At 34.8% G+C, this 22468-nt stretch overlaps 2 protein-coding genes across 3 annotated transcripts; one reads left to right on the forward strand and one right to left on the reverse strand.

Annotated features, from left to right (window-relative positions):
• The first annotated feature begins 6509 nt into the window (after positions 1 to 6509).
• Positions 6510 to 9497, forward strand: LOC104907666 (methionine--tRNA ligase, cytoplasmic). The gene is made up of 2 exons (XM_010696656.4): positions 6510 to 6658; positions 7485 to 9497. Exon 2 carries the CDS (start codon positions 7494 to 7496, stop codon positions 9285 to 9287), a length of 1794 nt encoding a protein of 597 aa, XP_010694958.1. The 5' UTR covers positions 6510 to 6658; positions 7485 to 7493; the 3' UTR covers positions 9288 to 9497.
• Positions 9498 to 11283: 1786 nt separating this feature from the next.
• On the reverse strand, positions 11284 to 16134 carry LOC104907549 (uncharacterized). 2 transcript variants are annotated; one of them, XM_010696571.4, is made up of 8 exons: positions 15754 to 16134; positions 14002 to 15263; positions 13829 to 13919; positions 13569 to 13726; positions 13427 to 13478; positions 12643 to 12722; positions 12436 to 12529; positions 11284 to 12282 (listed from the first exon to the last, which is right to left on the reverse strand). In XM_010696571.4, the coding sequence occupies exons 2-8, from the start codon at positions 15181 to 15183 to the stop codon at positions 11702 to 11704; spliced, it is 2238 nt and encodes a 745-aa protein (XP_010694873.1). In that variant the 5' UTR covers positions 15184 to 15263; positions 15754 to 16134; the 3' UTR covers positions 11284 to 11701. The 2 variants fall into 2 exon arrangements, with proteins under 2 accessions (XP_010694873.1, XP_010694812.1); XM_010696510.4 differs by having other exon boundaries at positions 14002 to 15311.
• Between the last annotated feature and the right edge of the window lie 6334 nt (positions 16135 to 22468).

The following is a 22468-nucleotide window of genomic DNA, read 5'->3' on the forward strand; positions in this document are numbered from 1 at the left end:
TTTTTATTTAATTTTTATCTCTAATTCCTTTCTTTTTTCTCTCTCCTCTTTACTTGCTTCCTCTTCCTTTAATTTCTATATTAGTAAAATTTAAACTTTTGATTAAGTGTAGGGGAGAGATTAAGGAGGAGGGTACTCAGAGAAAGAGGATGACTTTCATGCTTTAGAGAGCAAACAAGGGATCACAACCTTGTTAATTCCCTACTAATTAAACAATAATAAAGGTTTATAAAAATTAATCTTTCCTAAATAGTAGGGTTTTTCTCTTCCAACTTACTAGGACACCTACATAATATATGATATAATATGACTTAATTATTATGATATTGCATCGTACTACCTCCCGTCTTTATTAGTTTACCCGTATTACTCTTTGGAATGTCCTTTATTAGTTTACTCATATCTTTTGCGACTATTGTTGGAACGGGACTACTAACTTTCCATATCAAACATACATTCAACTTTTACATAAAATAATAGTTTCTCTTTAATTTCATTTTATGTCCCACAACATTATTTTTTCTAAAACTTTGTGCAAAAGAAACGGATAAACTAATAAAGACCGGATGGAGTAATATGGAAGGATTTGTTTCCATTATATTAAATGTATGAGAAAGTATAATGTTTTGAACTCAACCAACTTTCCTCCCTAATATATGCCCTGCCCAATCCTCCACGCTATTTCAATTTATGGAGGGTTCTTGTTTAAATTCATAGCCCGTCATTTTTTTTCTAATCTAGGCTCTTAAGCTGTACGTATGAAAGTTACGTACTAATATGTTGCTAAGTTGTTAGGGTAATATACATAATGACAAAAAGTATAAGAAATGATGCAACACCTTATGTTTGTACGTAAATCTAAACCATAAAGTCAGTATTTTTAAAAGTCATCGCCATCTTAATCCCTATTCTTATGGATTGAATTAGTGAAAACTCAATTCATTTCAGTTAATAATTTCATTTTACATTCAGTCCAAAAAAATAGGTCTTATCCGTTTAGCTCATAATCTCTTTGCCTTTAATTAGTAGCTCCATTTTTCATCTATGATCTCTAATGTGTCATCATGTACGCTCTTGTAATTTTATTCTAATATATCTTTCAAAATATCAATATTTAATAACGAGTAGTTAAAGATTTTAATGATACAGTCAAACATGTATATTGAAAAAAAAAGAGAGAGAATGAAGGGGAAGAGTGAATGTGGAGCAAAAAATAGGGATAAAAGGAGATATATGTAGTACTTCTTATGATGGTTTTAAAGGAATTTAGCAGGCTACTCAATCTAACAAGATGTATCTTTTTTTTAAAGAGCTCCTTATAATTGCGCATTGGTGATGATAGACTCGATTTCGAATGAGTCGGGTGTTACAATATATAAGAGTAGAAAGGTATAGATTGTGAATTGTGAAGCTTTGCTAGCTATAGAATAGGTTGCTAATTTTCTCTTAAGGCCGGGTGATTAGCTAGCTTGCTTGCAAGCCTATGCATTAACCTTAATTAAGGCATGCAAGGGTGCCATTTTTTTATGCTCATCTTGTTTCAATTGACTTGTAAGTTGTAACTCTTTTATGTAAAGTAATCAAGCTCTTTAAACTTTTTTAAGAGAGTATCATTTAAATATTGTTTATCGGAGATTTGAGGATTAAGGGAACAGATTATGCTATGTTTGTGAATTAATTCTCTTTCAATTTAATGCTCTAAGTTTGTCCTTCAAAAACAAAAAGTGTTTGTGAACTAGTTCTAAATAAAGGGAAAGGAAAAGGACAAAGAAAATAAAAACCAAAACTTTCCTTGCACTAAAATATTTAAGCTAACGTTTTTTTTTATAGATGGAGAGCAAGAATAAAATATAAGTTTATATCATAATAGCCGATTGTATTTCCTACAGGCTAGTAGCCTTGTAGGAATTAGCCCTTGAGTTGACTTAATTTCCTAATCAAAATAAAATAAAAATATCAGCCGATAAAATAGAAGTTTAACATTGCATTGTTTTTGGACATTATATTTTGCCAAATTCTATCCATAAACTACATAAGGTTATTCTTTAATTACACGTCCCCTTACTCTTCTAATCTAGACTCTTAATATGTATGAATTATTATTTGGGCTCGGAGGTTGTCCCGGTTTGGTATTGTATTTTCGAATTTGATATGCATTTTTTGCATTCCTACTAAAATATATTAAGGAAAACTCAACATTTAAAAGATACAAATATAATAATGTGGACACTATTGGTTGAGATCGTAATTGTGTCATGTAATAATAGCAAGAGGTCACGGATTCAAATCTTGTTGCAAGCTAATTTCACTTTTGTTAACCGACATAGCTTAAACTATTCACTATATTCAAAAAGTGGTATGTTCTCTTCTTAATATTGAACTTGAATAGTTGTCTAATTGAGGTTGAGGTGGTGGAGTAATGGTATCGCTTTCCATCTGTTATGCCTGAGGTATAAGGATCAAACCTCATAGGACTCATTTTATTAAAAAGAAAAAATGCCTAATTTTAAATTAAAATTAGATGGTCTCTTATAAGACCGACTCTTTCTGCACATAGTTCACAATTTTTTTGTTTCTCTCTCTTTGCTTTCTTTAATTCTACAGTCTCCATCAACATCTTACTTATTTTAGAATAGATGATGTATGGTAGTATTAAATGGTAAAGCACTAAAGCTCCTATAATACACAAAATTTTACATATTATAGATTCGTACATGAGACGAGGTTACAATATACTTCCTCCGTTCTTTTTATATTACACTAATTACTATTTTGGGTCGTTTGACATCTATTACAACAATTCCAATTTTGGTATAAAAAGCACCTTTAATTGATAATGTTTCCCTTACTTTATCTTATTAAAACAATTATTACTTATTAACTTTGCCTTATAAAATTACTTTTTTTATTTTCTAACGATGATTTCTCTCCGATTCTAGTTAATTAAAGAGTTACTTTTATGCTAAACTACTCATTTGTTCCAAATCCCTAAAAACTGTGTCCAAACACATTGTTGTGATAAAAGAACGGACGTAGTATTAGTTCGGCTAAACTTTAATCGGATTGGGTCACCTTTAGTTTTACTACTTATAACTTTCAATTTTGGCGGTTTTTGGGGACAATTTTGGACATGTCTGGGACTAGTCATATTTTCTCCTGAAACATTCCTAGAAAGGTCGACATGACTTGCGACGTTGCGTAATTGCTTGGCACCATTTGTGTTGCCTCGAAAAGCCTTCGAACACCCCCATTTGTTCATTTCTCGTGAAACCCAAAATTACCTCGCAATGAACGTAAATGCATCCATATATTCGTTCCGAGCCACATCGCTTCTTTCCAATGACCTCCCATGTCCCTAGAAGGAATCCTGTGGCGTTCGGAGCTCGAGCCCCGGAAAAGTCCGAAAGCGTGTATTATAACCTTCAATTTTGGCTGCATTTTTTGAATTTTTCAGGAGTGATCCTATTTTCTCCCGAAACATCCTAGGAAAGTCGACATGACTTGTGACGTTGCGCGAGTTTTTGGCACCATTTGTGTTGCCTCGAAAAGCCTTCGAACACCCCATTTGTTCATTTCTCGTGAAACCCAAAATTACCTCGCAATGAACGTTAAAGGGATCCATATATTCGTTCCGAGCCACATGACTCATATCCAATGACCTCCCATGTCCCTAGGAGGAATCCCGTGGCGTTCGGAGCTTGGGCCCCGGGAAAGTCCGAAAGCGTGTATTAACCTTCAATTTTGGCTGTTTTTGGGATATTTTTGGACTTCTACGGGACTGGTCATATTTTCTCCCGAAACATTTCTAGGAGTGCTGACAAGACTTGTAACGTTGCGCGGGTCCTTGGCACAATTTGCATTGCCTCGAAAAGCCTTTAACACCCCATTTGTTCATTTCTCGTGAAACCCAAATTGCCTCAAAATGAACGTAAATGCATCCACATATTTGTTCCAAGCCACATGACTCTTTTCCAATTACCTCCCATTCCCGTAGGAGGCATCCCGTGGCGTTCAGAACTCGATCCCCGGGAAAGTCCGAAAGCGTGTATTATAACCTTCAATTTTGGCTGTTTTTGAGACATTTTTGGAATTTTTCGGGACTAATCGTTTTTTCTCCCGAAACATTCCTAGGAAATTTGACATAACTTGTGACGTTACGAAAGTGTTTGACACCATTTGTGTTGCCTCGAAAAGCCTTCAAACATCTGATTTGTTCATTTCTCGTGAAACCCAAAATTACCTCGCGATGAACGTAAAGGCATGGATATATTCGTTCCGAGCCACATGGCTTCTTTCCAATAACCTCCCATGTCCCTAGGAAGCATCCCGTGGCGTCCGTAGCTCGGGTCCTGCGAAAGTACGAAAGCGTGTATTATAACCTTCAATTTTGGCTGTTTTTGGAACATGTTTGGACTTCTCCGGGCCTGGCCATATTTTTTTCCCGAAACGTTCCTAGGAAAGCTGACATGACTAGTAGCGTTGCGCGGGTGCTTGACACCATTTGTGTTGCCTTGAAAAGCCTCTGAACACCCCATTTGTTCATTTCTCGTGAAACCCAAAATTGTCTGGAAATGAACATAAAGGCATCCACATATTCGTTCCAAGCCGCATGTCTCCTTTCCAATGACCTCCCGGGTCCCTAGGAGGCATCTCTTGGCATTCCGAGCTCTGGCCCCGGAAAAGTCCGGAAGCGTGTATTACCTTCAATATTAGCTGTTTTTGGGACATTTTTGGCCTTCTCCGGGCATGGTCATATTTTCTTTAAACGTTCCTAGTAGAGCCAACGTGACTTGTAACGTTGCGCGGGTATTTCGCTCCATTTGCATCGTCTCGAAAAACTTTTGAACAACATATTTGTTCATTTCTAGTGAAACCCAAAATTGCCTAAAAATGAACGTAAATGCATCCATATATTCGTTCCCAAGCTACTTGACTCCTTTCCGATGACATCTCATGTCCCTAGAAGGCACCTCGTGCCATCCGGATCTCGGGCCACGGGAAAGTTCGAAATCTTGTATTATAACCTTCGATTTTGGCTATTTTTTGGATATTTTTGGACATCTCCGGGTCTGGTCATATTTTTTCCCGAAACATTTTTAGGAAAGCCGATGTGACTTGTAACATTGTACGGTTGCTTGACACATTTGTCTTGCCTCGAGAATGACTCTGAGCACCTCATTTATTCATTTCTCGTGAAATCCAAAATTTAGGATTAAATAACTATTGTTGCATAGAAATCTGTTGGTAGTTTTGTTTATTACCGACAAAAAATGTATATAATAGGGCATAAACTATAGAGTTAGCTAAGAGATTTTTAGTTGGGAAAATATCATTTTGTGACTGAAGATCATTGAGGCAGGTATTTCGCTGGTCTTTCAAGGAAATTTTGTCCTCTCGAGTTTCGGAAATGGGAAACATGATCTTCATGAGAGTTTCCATGCTCAATAGATTTTTAGATTTTTTTTAATGTTTATTGATTTATACATCCTTACTTCCACTTATGTAGTTCTGTAAGTGAGGTTTTTTTTTTCCGTAATGCAAAGCGATGTCCTCCGGGTTTATTTTTACCAAGAGGGTTGATTCTCTGGTGGCTTCTTATTATAATCTTTTCCTAAATGGTAATTTAGATTTTTATTGTGGACACTTAAAGCATGATTAAAAGTTGGTTGAGATCCCTTCAAAAAAAAAAAAAAGTTGGTTGAGATGGTAATTGTGTCATGTTAAAATAGCAAGAGGACACGGGTTCACATCTTGTTGCAAGCTATTTTTACTTTTGTTAATCGACATGACTTATGTACATATTGAACAATTCTAGTGGAGTAACAAACGTGACACGCGGTGCGTATACATTGTCCCACACGTCTTTTAATATATTTGTAAGAAGTGATAGCAAATAAAATTATCATAGGTTTAAAATAACGTAGATATGCCATTTTTCCAAGTATTCTTAGGTTTCCTAATTAATATTCCTTTTGCAATTTTTAGTTGCACCATTCGCTTTTTCACATTTATCGACAAGCTTCTTTGAACGTGAATATCTCTTATTGGGTGTAAGTAAAAATTATAAAAATTTGTTATTTGGAATCCTCGCATTGAGAAGAATCTAACAAGACCCTACTTGACTATGTTTTTTCTTATATATGATGCGAGATAGTTTAACAAAGTTGGTTGATGAATAGTGTCACAAAACCAAATTAAATGGTGCAACTAAAAAAATACGGACGTACTATAGGACTAACAACTTAATATTATAGTCTCGTCAAAAAGAAAAAAAAATTAATATTATAACCCTATGTTCTTTTGGACTGAATTAATAAAAAATCATTTTAGTTCAAACAAATTCATTTCAATTCAGTTCAGTTAGTTTCCTCTCACAATTTTCATTCATTCCAGTTCATTTCGATTCATTTTAGTTCAGAAAAATTCAATCGAAAAGAACATAGCCTTAATACAACAAATAAAAATACAACAAAAATTACAAAAAAAAAACTAACCTACCTCTTCGTGTAATTATATATCCCCTACAAACGTTAAGTGTTTTGTCACATACTCCATTTGTAACTTGTAGCACCACAACACGAATACACGATCGCCACTCTCGTCGTGCGACGCAGACGACCCCTGCTCTTCCCCTCGCCGGAATCAGACAATATACCAGGTTAATTTGATGGTTTTCAATATTTTGTTTTATGCCAGAATTATATAAGTTGGTTTAGATTAATATATGAACAAAGCAATTTACTGGTATTATATTAATATAAAAAAAAAATCATTAGCCTAGAAGTATATGTATGTTAGTATGTATAATGTATTTAAACTTGCAGATTTGTGTTGATATTTGAGTGATTTGGTGGCGTATGAGTTTACAGCCTTATGTTGAAAATTATCATAAGGTGTTTTATGGGTTGTGATGATGATGATAATGATGGTTCTTCGTATTATAGTATATGTTAAAACTATCATTCAAATTGATGGGTTGTTTTTATAATGACTATAACTTATTGAAATTAATAAACCTTAATTTGTGTATATGCTTCTATTGTAATACCATGTTGATTGATGGTGGTGCAAGCTAGATATCGAATTAAGAACTATGAAGGGTATGAAACCTATGTTATATGAACTTTTGTAGACATATAGGTCTCGTTCTTTTGGACTGAGAGAAACTGAATTGTACGAGAGAAACTGGATTGCGGACATAAATTTAAATTAACTGAACTGAACTGAAAATAAGTCCAAAAGAACAGGGCGATAATAACTTTTGTGATGAGTATGAATGACTCCCTGTAAGATATTATTAATTCGAATACTTATCAAAAAAGTTGCTATCATCACAAAAGTTATTATATGCCACAAAAGTTTATTATATATTGATTGATGACATTGACTTTGATTAAGGAGAAATTGTGTTGAATCTTTATATATGGAGTATTGATTAATGACAGTGAGTTTGATTAAGGAGGAATTGTGGTGAATGTTTTCAGTTGCAAATCATGTCGCAGTCGGAGGAGAAGGTACCAATCTCAGGCAAGAGGAACATATTAGTAACGAGTGCCCTCCCATATGTCAATAATGTGCCTCATCTAGGCAATATCATTGGATGTGTGCTGAGCGCGGATATATTTGCTCGATTTTGTCGTCTTAGAGGTGATAATGTGTTGTTTGTTTGTGGGACTGACGAGTATGGTACCACTACTGAGGTCCGTGCAGCTAAGGACAATCTCACTCCCCGTGAAATTTGTGACAAGTACCATCCTTTGCACAAGGAGACCTATGACTGGTTTGATATTAAGTTTGATCAATTTGGCCGAACTTCTACTCCTGAACACACTGTCATTTGTCATGAAGTCCTCGATTCACTTAACAACAAGAAGCTCTTGGAGGAAAATGTTCTTGAACAGTTGTATTGTGAGCAATGCTTAAAGTTCTTAGCAGATAGTCTTGTTGAAGGTCAGTGTCCTCGCTGCCTTTTGCCTTGTAAAGGTGATCAATGCGAGAGCTGTGGCGCGTTTGTGAATGCTCGAGATTTGCTTAGCCCTACCTGCAAGATTTGTGGGAGTTTGAGCCTGACTCTCCGCAAATCAGAGCATCTGTTTCTGAAACTAGCTGATCTGCAGCAGGACTTGCGCGCCCTTTCTGATAGGATTACATTCTCAAATCAACAAGCAGTGACCCATACAAATAATCTTCTTCATAACGAACTTCAGCCAAAGTGCATCACTCGTGACCTTAAATGGGGAGTACCTGTTCCAAAATTTAAAGAAAAGGTGCTGTATGTTTGGTTTGATGCCCCCCTTGGTTATATATCCATCACAAAGTGTCACACATCCAAGTGGGAGCTATGGTGGAAAAATCCTGAGAATGTCGAGCTTCATTGTTTCATGGGGAAAGACAATGTCCCTTTTCACTCGGTCTATTTTCCGTCATATCTGATTGGAACAGGGGAAAAATGGACCCTTCCTCATTCGATACATGCTACTCATTTTCTGTTATATGGAGCAGGAAAATTTTCTAAGAGCAATGGTATTGGTGTGTTTGGTGATGATGCGAAAAAAACAGATATACCTGTAGAAGTATGGAGATACTATTTGACAAGTGTTAGACCGGAGACATCTGACTCAAGATTTTTTTGGAAGGACTTGCAAGCTAAACTGAACAGCGAACTTGCTGATAATTTGGGCAACTTCATCAACCGTGTGCTCACCTTTGTTGCTAAGCCCCCCGAAAAAGGATATAACTCTGTTATCCCTGATGTCTCTGATGTTGTGCTGACTGAGATGGACACTGAATTATGTGATTACCTTAAACACTATGTGCAGGAATATGTCAAGACTTTGGAGAAGGGTAAGTTGAAGGATGGTTTAAAGGCTGCAATGGCTATTGCTAACGAGGGAAATCGATACTTCCAGAGAAGTCAAGTTTGGAAGCTTTACATTAGTGATAGATCGAGGTGCTCTTTTGTTGTCAAAACTTTAGTTGGAGTTGTTTGCATTCTTGCATGCCTGCTTCAACCATTTATGCCATCATTTAGCACAGAGGTGTTGAAGCAACTTCAGCTTGAAGCTCATGAGTTCACACTTCAAAACGACGACATTGAGAGGGTTCAAAAGCCTTGGGAAATTGTCCCTGCTGGTCATAAAATAGGGAAGCCATGTCAATTGTTCAAGAAATTGAACGAGGACGATGTTGACAAACTGGAGAAAAAGTTCTGTGGAAGACAGGATGATCGGTCTGAGAATGTCAAGGTACTCAACAAAAGCAAGTCTGAGGTCTGCATTGCCAAATAATGGAAGCCCAATATCTAGTTTATGTTGACTTCCCCACAGTGGCACAATGTTACTTTTATCATTCTGTGACGATTCTATAATAAGTATCTTTTACTAGTTTTTGTATATAAATACAATATGTAGGAAAATTTTGATGGGTTAAATTTGAATATTTGTATTAACATTGAACACATCTTTTTAAATTCTAATCTGGAAGTTACTGCAGTTGTATTCACAAGTCTGGTAAATGATTACTGCGAGTCTGTGAGTGTGTGCAATACAAGTCCCTGCTATGTGTCCTCTGTGAGTGAAGGTACTGTAAAGTGAAATTTTGATGCTGCTATTATTGGTGATGGTGTGGTGGGTCTTGGCATGGTTGCGCGTAATTGGGAAGTACTGTTATAGCTGCTGCAGTGCCTCGATGCACCACCTTCGGGGGAGCTCCTATGGCACGATTCACAGCAGTAAGGTTGAGTCTTCTCACTACCAGCAGGTTGGGATTTAGGAGCATTCAATTGGAGTCTGATGCTTTGGGTGTTGTTAGTGGCGTCAAAAAGAACTTTGAGGAGGTGCTTATGAGGATTTCTGTAGGAACATATTAGAAATCTTAGTTTGTCTTTCTCTTCTTTCTCCATTACGGTGGGAAATACCGTAGCACATCTTATGGCTAGAGTGGCTCCCTTGTCGTATAACAAGTGTGTATTTGTAGGTAATTTTCCACAAGGAATTTTATCCTTGGCAGAACTTGATTTGACTTAATAATATACTCCCTTACCCGCGTTTTTCTCTTCCAAAAAATTAAGTTTATCAATTTAAGAAGATTATCAAAAAAATTCCTTAAAAAATATCTTATAAATGATTAAGGTGGGATTTTTTTTTTAAATGAAAGTGATCTTTGATTTGTGCTTTAGTATAATAGATGTAAACTTTGTGTGATTCATACTACCAAAATTAAGTATGTTAACTGTGACAATGATGAATAAATGAATGAAAATGACAACATATTGTTGCTAAACAACATTATTTGGGGGGGGGGGGTGTTTAACATTTTTCATCAGCTAGACGCATAATAAACTCTAGGCAAAAAAAAGAGGTCTTAATGATCAAAATATTCAATAGTACAGAGTTCGTGATGCAACCAGGCAAGCCAATAAGCTTTGAATCAATATTCAATACCATAAAATTATGTTGACTTTCACATAATCAACCAATTATACTTGGTAGCCTACTAGGTATTAGTATTTTCTACTTTCTGGTTTTTCACTTTGATAGGGATCATCACAATCCATATTTATATTATATATGTTGGATCATATTTATTTTTACAATATATTAAAATTATTTGACCTGACAATCACATAATCCCCTTGATTCACCAATATATAATAAATGGATGAAATTTGGGTGATGGGCGCAACATATATCGAACAACATATGAATTGCGTGGCGTGTATAAAATGGGTTAGGATTTGCACAACGTTCTACTAGTTCCAAATGACCAAATCCAATCCATAATATTCCTTAGACACGAGTCAAGAGTTCGATACGGCTAAATCGAAAAAAATCAAGTGTAAGCATGAAGACACACAATCCATCACCCGACACAAGAGACATGTAGGTTGTACCGATGCCTCATAATTGTTTATTGGCACAACAGGAGCATGAACTAGTGTGTCGTGCCTAATAAAGCCTCCGACATCTGCTATTCAAGTTGTCGAACAAAAAAGAAGACCGATTGCTTGTTGTATAATAGTCACAGAAGACAATGGCATACACAAAATTCTGTCTCAAATCTTTGTAAATCGTAACCCTCTCAATCTTCTATGCAAAAGGTTTTAGTTCTAGTAAGTGTGAACAATGCGAGAACAACAAAGACACAAGTATATTTATTCTTCTCAAGTTGTCATTTCTTGTGGTGTGAATGATGTCCCAAAAAAGGCAAAAGTGAAAGGATTTGTTTTTTGAAGTTGAAAGGGTACAAAGAGAAAACGTCAAGAATTAGTATAAAATGAACTAGTACCACCACACCACTACAATTTGGTGCAAATAATATAAAGTATGATATAATGGACATACACAAATATATAAGTCAACTGTAATGAGTCAATCACATCGTTGTACAATTTGTTCCTCACAAATCACAATCCAAGATTTACTATTCAATAATTAAATGTGGAAGGAAGCCTCCACTTTCACAAAATCAGCCAAAAAAGCATTGACTTTTTCAGGGCCTCAAAACTCTTCCTAAAAACTAGAAATTATAGACCCAATTTTCTTTTTCTCATTTTTTTTCTCTTTTTCCAGTAAAAAAAATCAACTAATAAGTGTATATTTATTGCGTGTGGGAGAAAATTTTACCTTTACATTTATACAATGTAACCACAAATTCTTATATTCATTTCTGATGCATACACTGACCGAGAGCTCCTGTGCATTTACAAGCGGACCGGTAAACCATAGTTCTGGAATACCCTGATCCGACCATCCCAACCCGCGGTTACAATGACTAAACCCCATGCCTGAGGAGAACCCGCCATATTCTGGCACGTCGTTTTCAATAGCTTGTACTCCGATTTACATGTTGCAGATGAAACGATCAAAGAATTTGAGCCTATTAGCTTCTCCTCGGGCCAAGTTGCAACCCCTCTGGAAAACGGGTCAGAGAAGCCCAATGAAATGGTATCTGTTGAGAATAACGATGTTCTGTCAACTGAGGGTCGATGTTCGGGTCCCGTTTCAGTTGTGTATCTCACCATTACTCCTGAATGTTTTGTTGATGAACCCGACAGATTCGATGAAATATTTCCACACGTGGTTCCATGCCAAGGGACAGCAACACAAGCATTGTGCGAGAAGAACCGCTCAGAAGAGTGCTTACTTCTCAAGTGGGAGGAAACTGCTCGGTCTGAGTTAGTGCAGTCCCATACATAAACAAACGAGTCCTCACTCGCTGAGACAATATGCTCTCCATCTGATGTGAACGTCGCAGATATCTGGCTTCCTGCATTTCGGAGACCTGATAACAATGAATAATAAGTTAGAAGTTAAGGCCACATGTAAATTAATTCATAGAGCAACACCGACAAATGGAATTGCATAATATGCTGCCATGTAACATAAACAGTGTGTAAAGCTTCAAAGAGACTTAACTATGTGTAAGAGTACAAACCTTTATATTTACAGATAACATCAACCCCTCTGAGTATTCGGATCTGTGAATCAGCGGTAGTTACCATGAGCTTGCTGGGGTCAACAGGGGAGAACTGGGTTGATCATAACAAATCAAAATGTCAGCATTTTAAAATTTAGGCAAATGGGTTAGGGTTGAACGATAAATCAAGCAAAAGATACTAAATTGATATACTAAACTAACTACCTGAAAGCCAGTTATTCTTCTTACGGGTGCCTTCTTCTTACCATGTAGTGATGTTCGATCAGTCATTTGCAACCTATTATCTGAAATGTTTCATGAAACAAACAGAGTCTTAGATAAGAAGTGAATAAATTAGACGAAAAGGTGATCCAGGTAACAAGATTTAGCCAAATGTTTACCAGAAATCATATAGATGATACTAAAAATTAAAACATAGAGTTAGAAGCCCAGATTCTCTCCATGCAAGCATGTTTCCCTATGTCTATCTTTATAAAATGGGATAACTTAATTGGTGTTTCGAACCTCTTACACCTTACTCACTCTATTTCAGCCACATGAAATCTTGAGAGTAAGTAAAAACAACAGGATACAATTGCAGCATGAAAATTCGGCTGGCGAACAAACTATCAAGCATTCAAGTTACTTCAACAAGGGTCTGAATGGTTGGACAGAAATTATGTTGATTAGTTTTCTTTTGTTTGGTTCCTTGCAAGAAAAGATAAAGGAAAAAAAAGATGGAAGGAAGAGTGTGGATGGGAAAGAAGAAAGAGGAAGGTAAGTGACAGAGAGGAAAATGTGGCATTCCTTCCTTTGAAAGAGCAAATGTTTTCCATGTAAAATAACAAGTTTCCGCCTCTACAAACTAAACAAAGGAAAATGTGTAAGGCAACTTTTCTAGACAAACTTTTTACACCCAACCAAGCACTCTCTAAGACTAAAAGACCAGGCTAATCCTTGATCCGAGTTGCCCAGGAAATTGCAGCGTAGGCTGAAAGAAAATGCTCACCTGAAGTATCAAAGAAATAGCAGTCACCAGATATTGAGCCAACAATAGCACCCTGGATAAGAAATTCAAAACATCTTCAGGTTTACCAAGAAATTCAATGTCGGAGCATCTTTCAGACAAAGTATTGCCAATAAATGCTAACCTTTCCATCCGGCTGATAACAAAGAGCTGTAACTATTTCTTTGATGTCTGTCCAATCAACAACTTTACAACTAGGAATGCTCCAAATACGAAATTTACCATCTACAGAACCACTGATGAAGTAATTGTCATCAACGGGATTAAATTGAATGCACGTAACTGGTTCAAACAAAGCAGGATTTATAGAAATCAGTTCATGTTGAATCAAGAGCAGAAAACAAGTGCAAAAATCAATAAATTTACAGAGAATTAGAGAGTTACCGAAATCATTGTGTGAAAAGATTTTCTGGCACTCATCAAATCCCACTCTCCACAAACGGACAGTTTTATCAGCAGAAGATGAGAGAAGACACTGCATAGCGAAGGGAAGATTATAAGATTGCCGAACAAAATTCTAATGGAGGCGAAAGATAAAACTCGGCCCACTAACTGACCTTGTTATTTGACCATGAAAGATCCAAAACTTCACCACAGTGACCATGGAACTCATGAAGCGGCTTCTCTGCTAGTTGAAATACTTTCCGAGGGAAGATAACACAGCCAGATTCAGATGATTTTCTCAAACTCCTCAGTTTCCCCCTTTTCTCTTTATTCACATTAATCGGCGCTAATTCCCCAAATTGATTAATTGTAAAATAGACATGTGAAGCATCAACATCAGGAAGATGAACTATTTCTGATTTTTCAGACTCAATCACCTGCCATACCCGAACAGTTCCATCTTCACCAGCACTTGCGAGAAGCTGGTTATCAGGACTGAACTTCATTGTTAGAATTGCACCCTCATGTCCAGTGATCTCTTGCCCCATATAAAGCGCCGAGAATTCCTTGGACCTTTTCCTGTAAGTTCGAACCCTAACACTGTGAGCCCTACGTCTTAATTTTGGAAAAGAACCATCACTTTCTACACGATTAATCCCTGATTGTGTATCAGCAACACATGCCACTACACCTAATTTCCTCAACCATCCTCTCTTTGCTTTCCTTATCCCTTCTGTATGACTATTGGGTGCCAATGCAGCATCTCTTCTCATAGCTCTCTGAACCAGCGGAGATAGACCCAACGTCTTCTCAAACTCCTCCCACCTGAGCGATCGATTAGACCTCAATTCTCTAATTTTTCTGAATAACCCATCCTGCCCTACTTCATCCACAATGAACTCCGATCCATCGTCCAAATTCCTGATCCTACGAACCAGATTCTCCTCCAGTGCCACATCCAAAGAGTCTTGTGTATCATTCGAGCAACACGATAGAGAAGACTGACTCTCTGAACGCACATCCCTGAAACTCGACCTCAAAACCGTCCCACTGTTTTCCAGAATTCTAGCTCTATCCACAACCTCCCCTTCAAACCTGCTAGAACTATCACCATCCCCTTCCTCTACCACTTGATTTGGAGCTAAACCCATCAATTTCAACAGCTTCCGGCGGCGCTCGCTAATAATTCCAGGGCTCTGAATCCATACCTCATACCCAAAATTGTGAACCACATCTTCAGCCAACCTTGAATCTGAATCATAATTCTCTACGCCTTCGGATCCAGAATCAGATACAGGGGTAATAGAATCCTTTGAATCAAAAAATTGTTCATCTTCTTCACTTAAACTACCCATCTATCACTTGTAGTTCATTCAACCCATGAACTACACTCCACCCAGATAAATCAATCATGAAATCCCCACAAAATTTGCACCTTCATTCACCAGAATTAACCAATTTCAGCTGTACACTAATTAATTATCTAAACAAACAAACAAAAGTACAAAACTTTCAGCTTATCAAATCAACCCTCAAACACAGATCCCAATTCTAACACATTAACCATAATACAACACAAAATTTTATTAATTTTTTTAAAAAAAAGACCCAACAAAAATTTTAAGCATAAAACTCAGTAAATATATCAAATTATAAGACTACACATAGATCACGGCGAAAATTGGGGAGGGGACATAGCAATTTCTAGAAAACAAAATTAAGACAAAAAAAATAATAAAAAAGATGAGAGCATAATTATCGTGAAAACGAAGAATGTAAAAGAATAAAGTAGATATACAGTTGGAAAATGGGGGAATATAAAATTGAAGAAAAACAAACAAAAAACCGATTTTAGTGGGGATAAGTTTGATGGGTAGGGATTTGCAAAAAAAAAAAAAAAAAAAAAAAAAAAAAAAGAAACTAACCTTGGAAGTTCAACCCCAAAAACAAATTCTTGGAAGAATTCACTTTCTATCTCCTCTGTTACTTGGGAAGAAGAAATATGTGGAGAGAAAAAATAAAATTAGGGATTTGTTCAAAATGATAGATATGATGAAATGAGGTGAGATCTAGAAGTTGTGATGATGATGAAGAGAGACAGTGAGAGGTGATAAAATTGAAGGTTAAATGAGGAGAGAGAAAGAGATGATATAAGTGGAAGAAGATTAGGTACGATGCGACTAAGGGAGTTTTTCAGTTTACAATTTGGGGGTAAGTGAGCTGGTTAGGAATTAGGATGAAGATGAAACAAGATCAAGTCAAGCCCTCCTTCATGGGGTTGAATTGTCGTAATTTCTCTGTTCTTTTTCTATTATGATCGGTTTATGTTTTTCAGGTGAAAAGATCGAGTTTAGCCTTTCAGCGTATGATTTTTAGACATGAAATATATATATATATATATATTATATTAATAATATATATATATAAATAATATATATATATATATAATATAATAATATATATGTTTTACTCATTTTAAGTCTGATTAATCTGTTGTGATTTAATTTCTCTGTATTTGGAAAAAAAGGTTTTGACCCTAAACTTAAATAGAGCTTGATCTAACTCATGATTATCTTTAGGATGAAATAAGGGTGAGATAAAGAGCGTTGGGTATGGGGCAATATTTTGAAGTAACTAATAAGATTAAAGCAATGTTTAAAAGATGCAAGGATTTTATAAAATGATAGGGAAAGTAAGAGAAAGAGATAAGTATTGGATTGTCGAATTGTCGTACTTTCTCTGTTCTTTTTCTATTATCGATCGGCTTATATTTTCCAGGTGAAAAGATCGAGTTTAGCCTTTTGGCGTATGATTTTTAGACATGAAATATAACTTTTTTTTTACTCATTTTAAGTCTGATTAGTCTGTTGTGATTTAATTTCTCTATATTTTGGGAAAAAAAAGTTTTGACCCTAAACTTAAATAGAGCTTGATCTAACTCATGATTATCTTTAGGATGAAATAAGGGTGGGATAAAGAGCGTTGGGTATGGGGCAAATTTTGAAGTAACTAATAAGATTAAAGCAATATTTAAAAGATGCAAGGATTTTATAAAATGATAGGGAAAGTAAGAGAAAGAGATAAGTATTGGATTGTCGAATTGTCGTACTTTCTCTGTTCTTTTTCTATTATCGATCGGCTTATATTTTCCAGGTGAAAAGATCGAGTTTAGCCTTTTGGAGTATGATTTTTAGAGATGAAATATAACTTTTTTTTACTCATATTAAGTCTAATTAGTCTGTTGTGATATAATTTCTTTATATTTTGGGAAAAAAAAGTTTTGACCCTAAACTTAAATAGAGCTCGATCTAACTCATAATTATCTTTAGGATGAAATAATGGTGGGATAAAGAGCGTTGGGTATGGGGCAATATTTTGAAGTAACTAATAAGATTAAGGCCTTGTTTGGTTGACAAAACAAATCATGGGAAGTGCAAATTCCTAGGAAGTAGAAGTATGTGAAGTTGTTTGGTTGGCAAAACCATGGGAATTTGCACTTTCTAGGAAGTTCTACTTCCTCCACAATGGAGGAAATTACTTACCTAGGTCCCCCTAGGTAAGTAGATCTTCCCATAGGAAGTTCTACTTCCCATTATCAACCAAACACAATTTTACACTTCCTAGGAATTTCAAATATATGGAAAAAATAACTTCCTAGGAAGTATGACTTCCTAGGAAGTATGACTTCCTATATACAACCAAACAAGGCCTAAAGCAATATTTAAAAGACGCAAGGATTTTATAAAATGATAGGGAAAGTAAGAGAAAGAGATAAGTATTGGATTGTCGAACTATTTAAATGTTTTGTGGATGGTATTGGTGGTATTAACTAAAGAAGAAAAGTCTCAGGAGAGTGGGATGGGGGAAGAGGTATTTTTGTGTGCGCGTTTTAATTCTTCTTTGTCAACCTACTACTACTAGTCTACTATTACTATTGGGGATGGACTTGTCTAGTGTCTAAGACCTTATTGTAACCCCTTCTTTGGTACGGTAAAACTATATAGGAGGTTTTTCCTTTATATAAAAATACTAATTTGGTCCAAGTAATCAAGAGTCTGGATTTCTTCATTTAATTTAGTATGGTGTAAAAAAATTGGTTTGATTTAGTTTTCATTTTGTACATAATCTAAGTTATTTTACAAGAGAAAACAATATTACGTGAGATCTTGCTAATTAAGATTATTCTCAATTTATATTGTTTTATATAAATTTACTTTTCATGAAATTACTAGTACAAAATTAAATATCTCTTATAATAAATAACTGAAACAATAAGGTATGGTCAAGTGATCAAGTCAAAATTTTCCTAGTTTGGTTTAATTTGCTCCAAGCAGATTTGAACAACAAAATTGATAAGTTCCAAAAATATGATGAAAGAACAAAGGCTATGGTGCGTGCTCTTCACCTTATCATCATAAACTTATTGAAATCAATTGAAGCTTATTTGAACCTAATAGAACTTAAGGTATGTTGTCTTCACTTAAAAAGAACAAACTCTAAATTTAAATTATAAGTAACAATAAGTTATCATGAAAATGAAATAAATTTATATAAGTTTAAGGGTGAATCAAATGAGTTTTAAAACTAGACTTCAATAAGTTTAAATAAATTCATATTAGTTTAAATAAATGTTAATAAATTAAAAAAACGCTAAAGAAAAATACCTCAAGATATGGAAGGTAGCCTCCACTTTCACAAAATCAACTAAAAAAACAGTTGATTTACTAAGGGCTCGAAAGCTCTTGCTAAAAAACTAGAACTATAGACCCAATTTTATTTTCATCCCTATTTTTTATTAATCTGGTAAACAATCAACTCATGAGTGTATATTTATTACATGTAGAAAGTTTATTTACCTTTACATCTATAGATTGGAGCGAGTGTGTCTTGGCAACCAATAAACAAAGTTCCAAAAAGACTCCAACAAGGTAATTTGATACATGTGCCTATCTCAATGGGTACTAAAATGATGTTATCTGAGTAACATTGGTACTAAAATGGTGTTAACTGAACTAAACTTAATTGAATGAAAACTGTGTGAAGAAGATAGCTGAACTGAACTGATCTAAATTTGTCTGAACTGAATTGAATTTTTATATCTGCTAAACCAATACCCTGATCCGACTACCCCAATTCCCAACCCGCAGTTACAAACTTAGCAGGACAAAAAACCCTGCCCTCCATATTCTGGCACGTCGTTTTCAATAGTTTGTATTAATTTACATGTTTAGATGAAACAATCAAAGAATTTGACGCCATAAGTTTATCCTCGAGCCAAGTTAAACCCCATCTGGAAAACGGGTCTGAAAGGCCTAGTGAAATGGTATCTGTTGAAAATAATGATGTTCTGTGTAAATGGAGGATTGTTGTTCGGATTCGGTTTTAGTTAGGTATCTCACCATAAGTCTTGAATTTTTGGTGATAAACCCTAGAAATAATGTATTTCGGAGACCTGATTTACAGTGAATAATAAGTTTAAAATTGAAAACCACACATAAATCAATTCACATAGCAGCATCAACATATAAAATTGCATAAGTTGCTCCCATGTAATTGGAAAAGTGTGTGAAGCTTCAAAGAGAATTTAACTATGAACTTTATATTTACAAATATCATCAACCCCTCTGATTATATGACCTGGGAAAGCTGGATTTATTATAACAAATAGTATATGTTAGTATTTTGAAAAATTGACAAATAAGAGTATTTTAGTAATTTTATAGGTCGGAGTTACCAAATCAGATGTAAACTGATACCAAATCTTAATCAAATTAGTAGCGATACTATCACCAAATGGACTTACTTGGTATGATTTAGTATTCGTTTATCTTTGATTTGATACATTCAACCGATAAAATTACTACTCCATCCGTCTCAAAATACTTTTTATTCCTTTTTTTTTTATCTGTATCAGAATACTTTTTACACTTTTAATTTAGGATATGAGTAATCCACTATTAATTTAATCATTTTAACTTATAACTATTGGCTCACACTCCCTTTTCTCCAAATAAAATAATAACACTCTCATTACCTACTAACTCTTAACCATGACCTGCATTCTCTCTCCTTAGAATAAAATAATATTACTTTTACTAACTACTACTCCTATCCTTCTACTTTTCAAACATTTGATAACCAAACAACAAATTACTATCATCTAAAATTACGTGCATTGATAAGTGTCAAAAGTATTATGATATGGCTGGAGTATTAAAATGCCTCGTAAAAGTAAAAGACTCCAATAATGAAACACTAAACAAAACTTAACCAATGGAGAAGAGAGGGATGAAATCAAAGTTAGAAGTGACGCTTCAAGGTTGGAAAAGGACCGACGAATTATTATTAATAATGTCAGAATGTCAGAAATGGAAGCTAGGTTCATCGAGCCTACACCTTGGGTGTGCCAGCCCAGATCCACAGTGTTGCTGTACTGGGAGCAGCATCAGCATAATCATAAGCATAAGCTGATAAGCATGCTATTAATACTGTTCTAACGGCTGCTTGTGCGCTGTTTTGTGGGTTATTTTTTTATAGGCCCCAGTTGTGTTGTCGCAGTGCCTAAGTAACCTAATCTGCATAGGCTGTACATTTCATTATCATGCAATCACCTCAGTTAAGGCATAAGCAAATAAGCAATGACAACACCAAGTAATACTTGCCACTTGGTTTAATGATTTAGTTGAGATTAAGTACTCGTTTGGTTGAATGTAGAAAGTGCAAATTCTGTGGAATATTATCTTCCCATGTAATTGTATTTCCTACGGATTGCTAGATGTTGTTTGGTGATTCAAGGGAAATGAAAATTCCCATGGGAATTTCCACTTACCTAGGTAAGTAACTTCTTCCATTTTGTGGGACGTGGAACTTCCTAGGAATTTCTACTTCCCATGAATTTGTCAACCAAACAACACTAAACAATTCCAATTCCTAGGATTTCTTACTTCCTATGTTAAGTAATGTTAACCAAATAACCCCTAACTGTACTTTAAGGTGGAGATTGTTCCTTACCATTTCCCCTTATTTTCAAAGGGCCTTGTCTACAAATCCGAGTCGGATTGGCCTATGCGATATTCCGATTCGATTAGGACGCCTTATTTTTACCTTTAAAAAAATAAAATAATAATCAATGACAACTTTTAATCTACATCCGTTTTTGTTTTAATTGGTACTAAAAAAATAGTCAAATACTCCTAGTTTAATTTCCTACTTTACTAGTATCCTATTAAAATACATCATGATGTGTATTTTAGAAATAATAATTTTATTCAGCATCAAAATAATACTATATGGAAACCTTGGAAAGATGATTGTTATAAGAAAAACCTTCGGTGTTTTTTATATGCAAACTTGCTTCTTCGAGAATTATCCATCAATTAACTTTAACTATATTCTCTTATTATTTTATGTTAAAAAAATAATTAAGTGGAATTTTGTTAGATTCGTGTCAATACCGAAAATTCAAACATATAAACTTTTAATGATTTTTATCCATACATGAAAGATATTAAGAGTATCCTTAACCATTATTGAATTAAAGATTGTGAACTCAATATTTTATTTTTGGTCCTTAACCATGAGTGAAATTAAAGATTGTAAACTCTATCTTTTATTTTTGAGCCTCAACCACGAGTGAATAAAAATATCATGGCATGATTGGGTTGGTTTTCGGGAATATGATGAGTGAAATGATAATCAGCCGGGGGAAGCAAATAAATCAATTCATGCCAATAAGTGGTTGCACGCCATGTGTCACACACTGATGGAGAAAGAGGGGGAAAATGTAATTGTAAATTTATAAATTGCTTTATTTCTATGAATACAAAGCAAAAAAAAAAAGTATAAAATGCGCATCATCATCCCTATTTTTTTTGTGTCATTTAATATATACTTTTGACATACTCCCTCCGTCCCATAATATAAGTCCCCTTTCCTTTTAAAAGTGTCCCAAAATATAAGTCTTGTTTCTATTTTCAGTCAATAATTTATACTCAAAATACCCTCATGAAAATAATTTAACTTCCAAAAAATCCTCATAATTTCAGCTTTCAATGCACCATTATTAATGATAAAATAGAATCTCAAAACCCATTAAACTCCTCCACACATCAAACTATGCAACATTAATGTTAAGTTTTTATTTTTTGTTAAAAAGAAAAAAAAATGTAAGTGTTTCCCAATGAAAATGAATCTTTTTATTTAAATAAAACAAGATTCTAGTTTCCCTTAATTCCCGTGTAAAAACAGAATCAGGACTTATATTATGGGACGGAGGGAGTACTTTTTTATATATATAAATATGAGGATGATTATTTTCATATTTGATCATTGTTAATGGTTAAAGAAAAATGTTGGAAAATGTGAAAATACAATTCTTATATGAAAATCTTGGAAGTTGGAACATAAATCAAATTTTAAAAATTGTAATCCTCTACAAAAATACAACATATTAATATTTCTTCATGAATATATATAATCCTTTTGAAAATTCATGCGATAACGGAATAAACGGCTATATTTTAGTCAAAATAGATTATTTATTAGTTAAGATATATAATTACAATTTAGTGTCCATATTCTCATCTATCTCTATTATATAAGCCAAGGGAGGAGGTGTGGTGTCCTTTTTTAAAGTGACTA

This window comes from Beta vulgaris, chromosome 1 (assembly GCF_026745355.1).
Source record: "Beta vulgaris subsp. vulgaris cultivar EL10 chromosome 1, EL10.2, whole genome shotgun sequence".
Taxonomy (NCBI): Eukaryota; Viridiplantae; Streptophyta; class Magnoliopsida; order Caryophyllales; family Amaranthaceae; genus Beta; species Beta vulgaris.

Coding starts and splice junctions, on each gene's coding strand:
- LOC104907666 (XM_010696656.4), top strand. CDS start 7,494: ATGTCGCAGTCGGAGGAGAAGGTACCAATCTCAGGCAAGAGGAACATA.
- LOC104907549 (XM_010696571.4), bottom strand. CDS start 15,183: ATGGGTAGTTTAAGTGAAGAAGATGAACAATTTTTTGATTCAAAGGAT. Junction 13,920..14,001: donor TTTCATGGTCAAATAACAAG/GTCAGTTAGTGG, acceptor TTCGCTATGCAG/TGTCTTCTCTCATCTTCTGC. Junction 12,530..12,642: donor GAAGAATAACTGGCTTTCAG/GTAGTTAGTTTA, acceptor TGATCAACCCAG/TTCTCCCCTGTTGACCCCAG.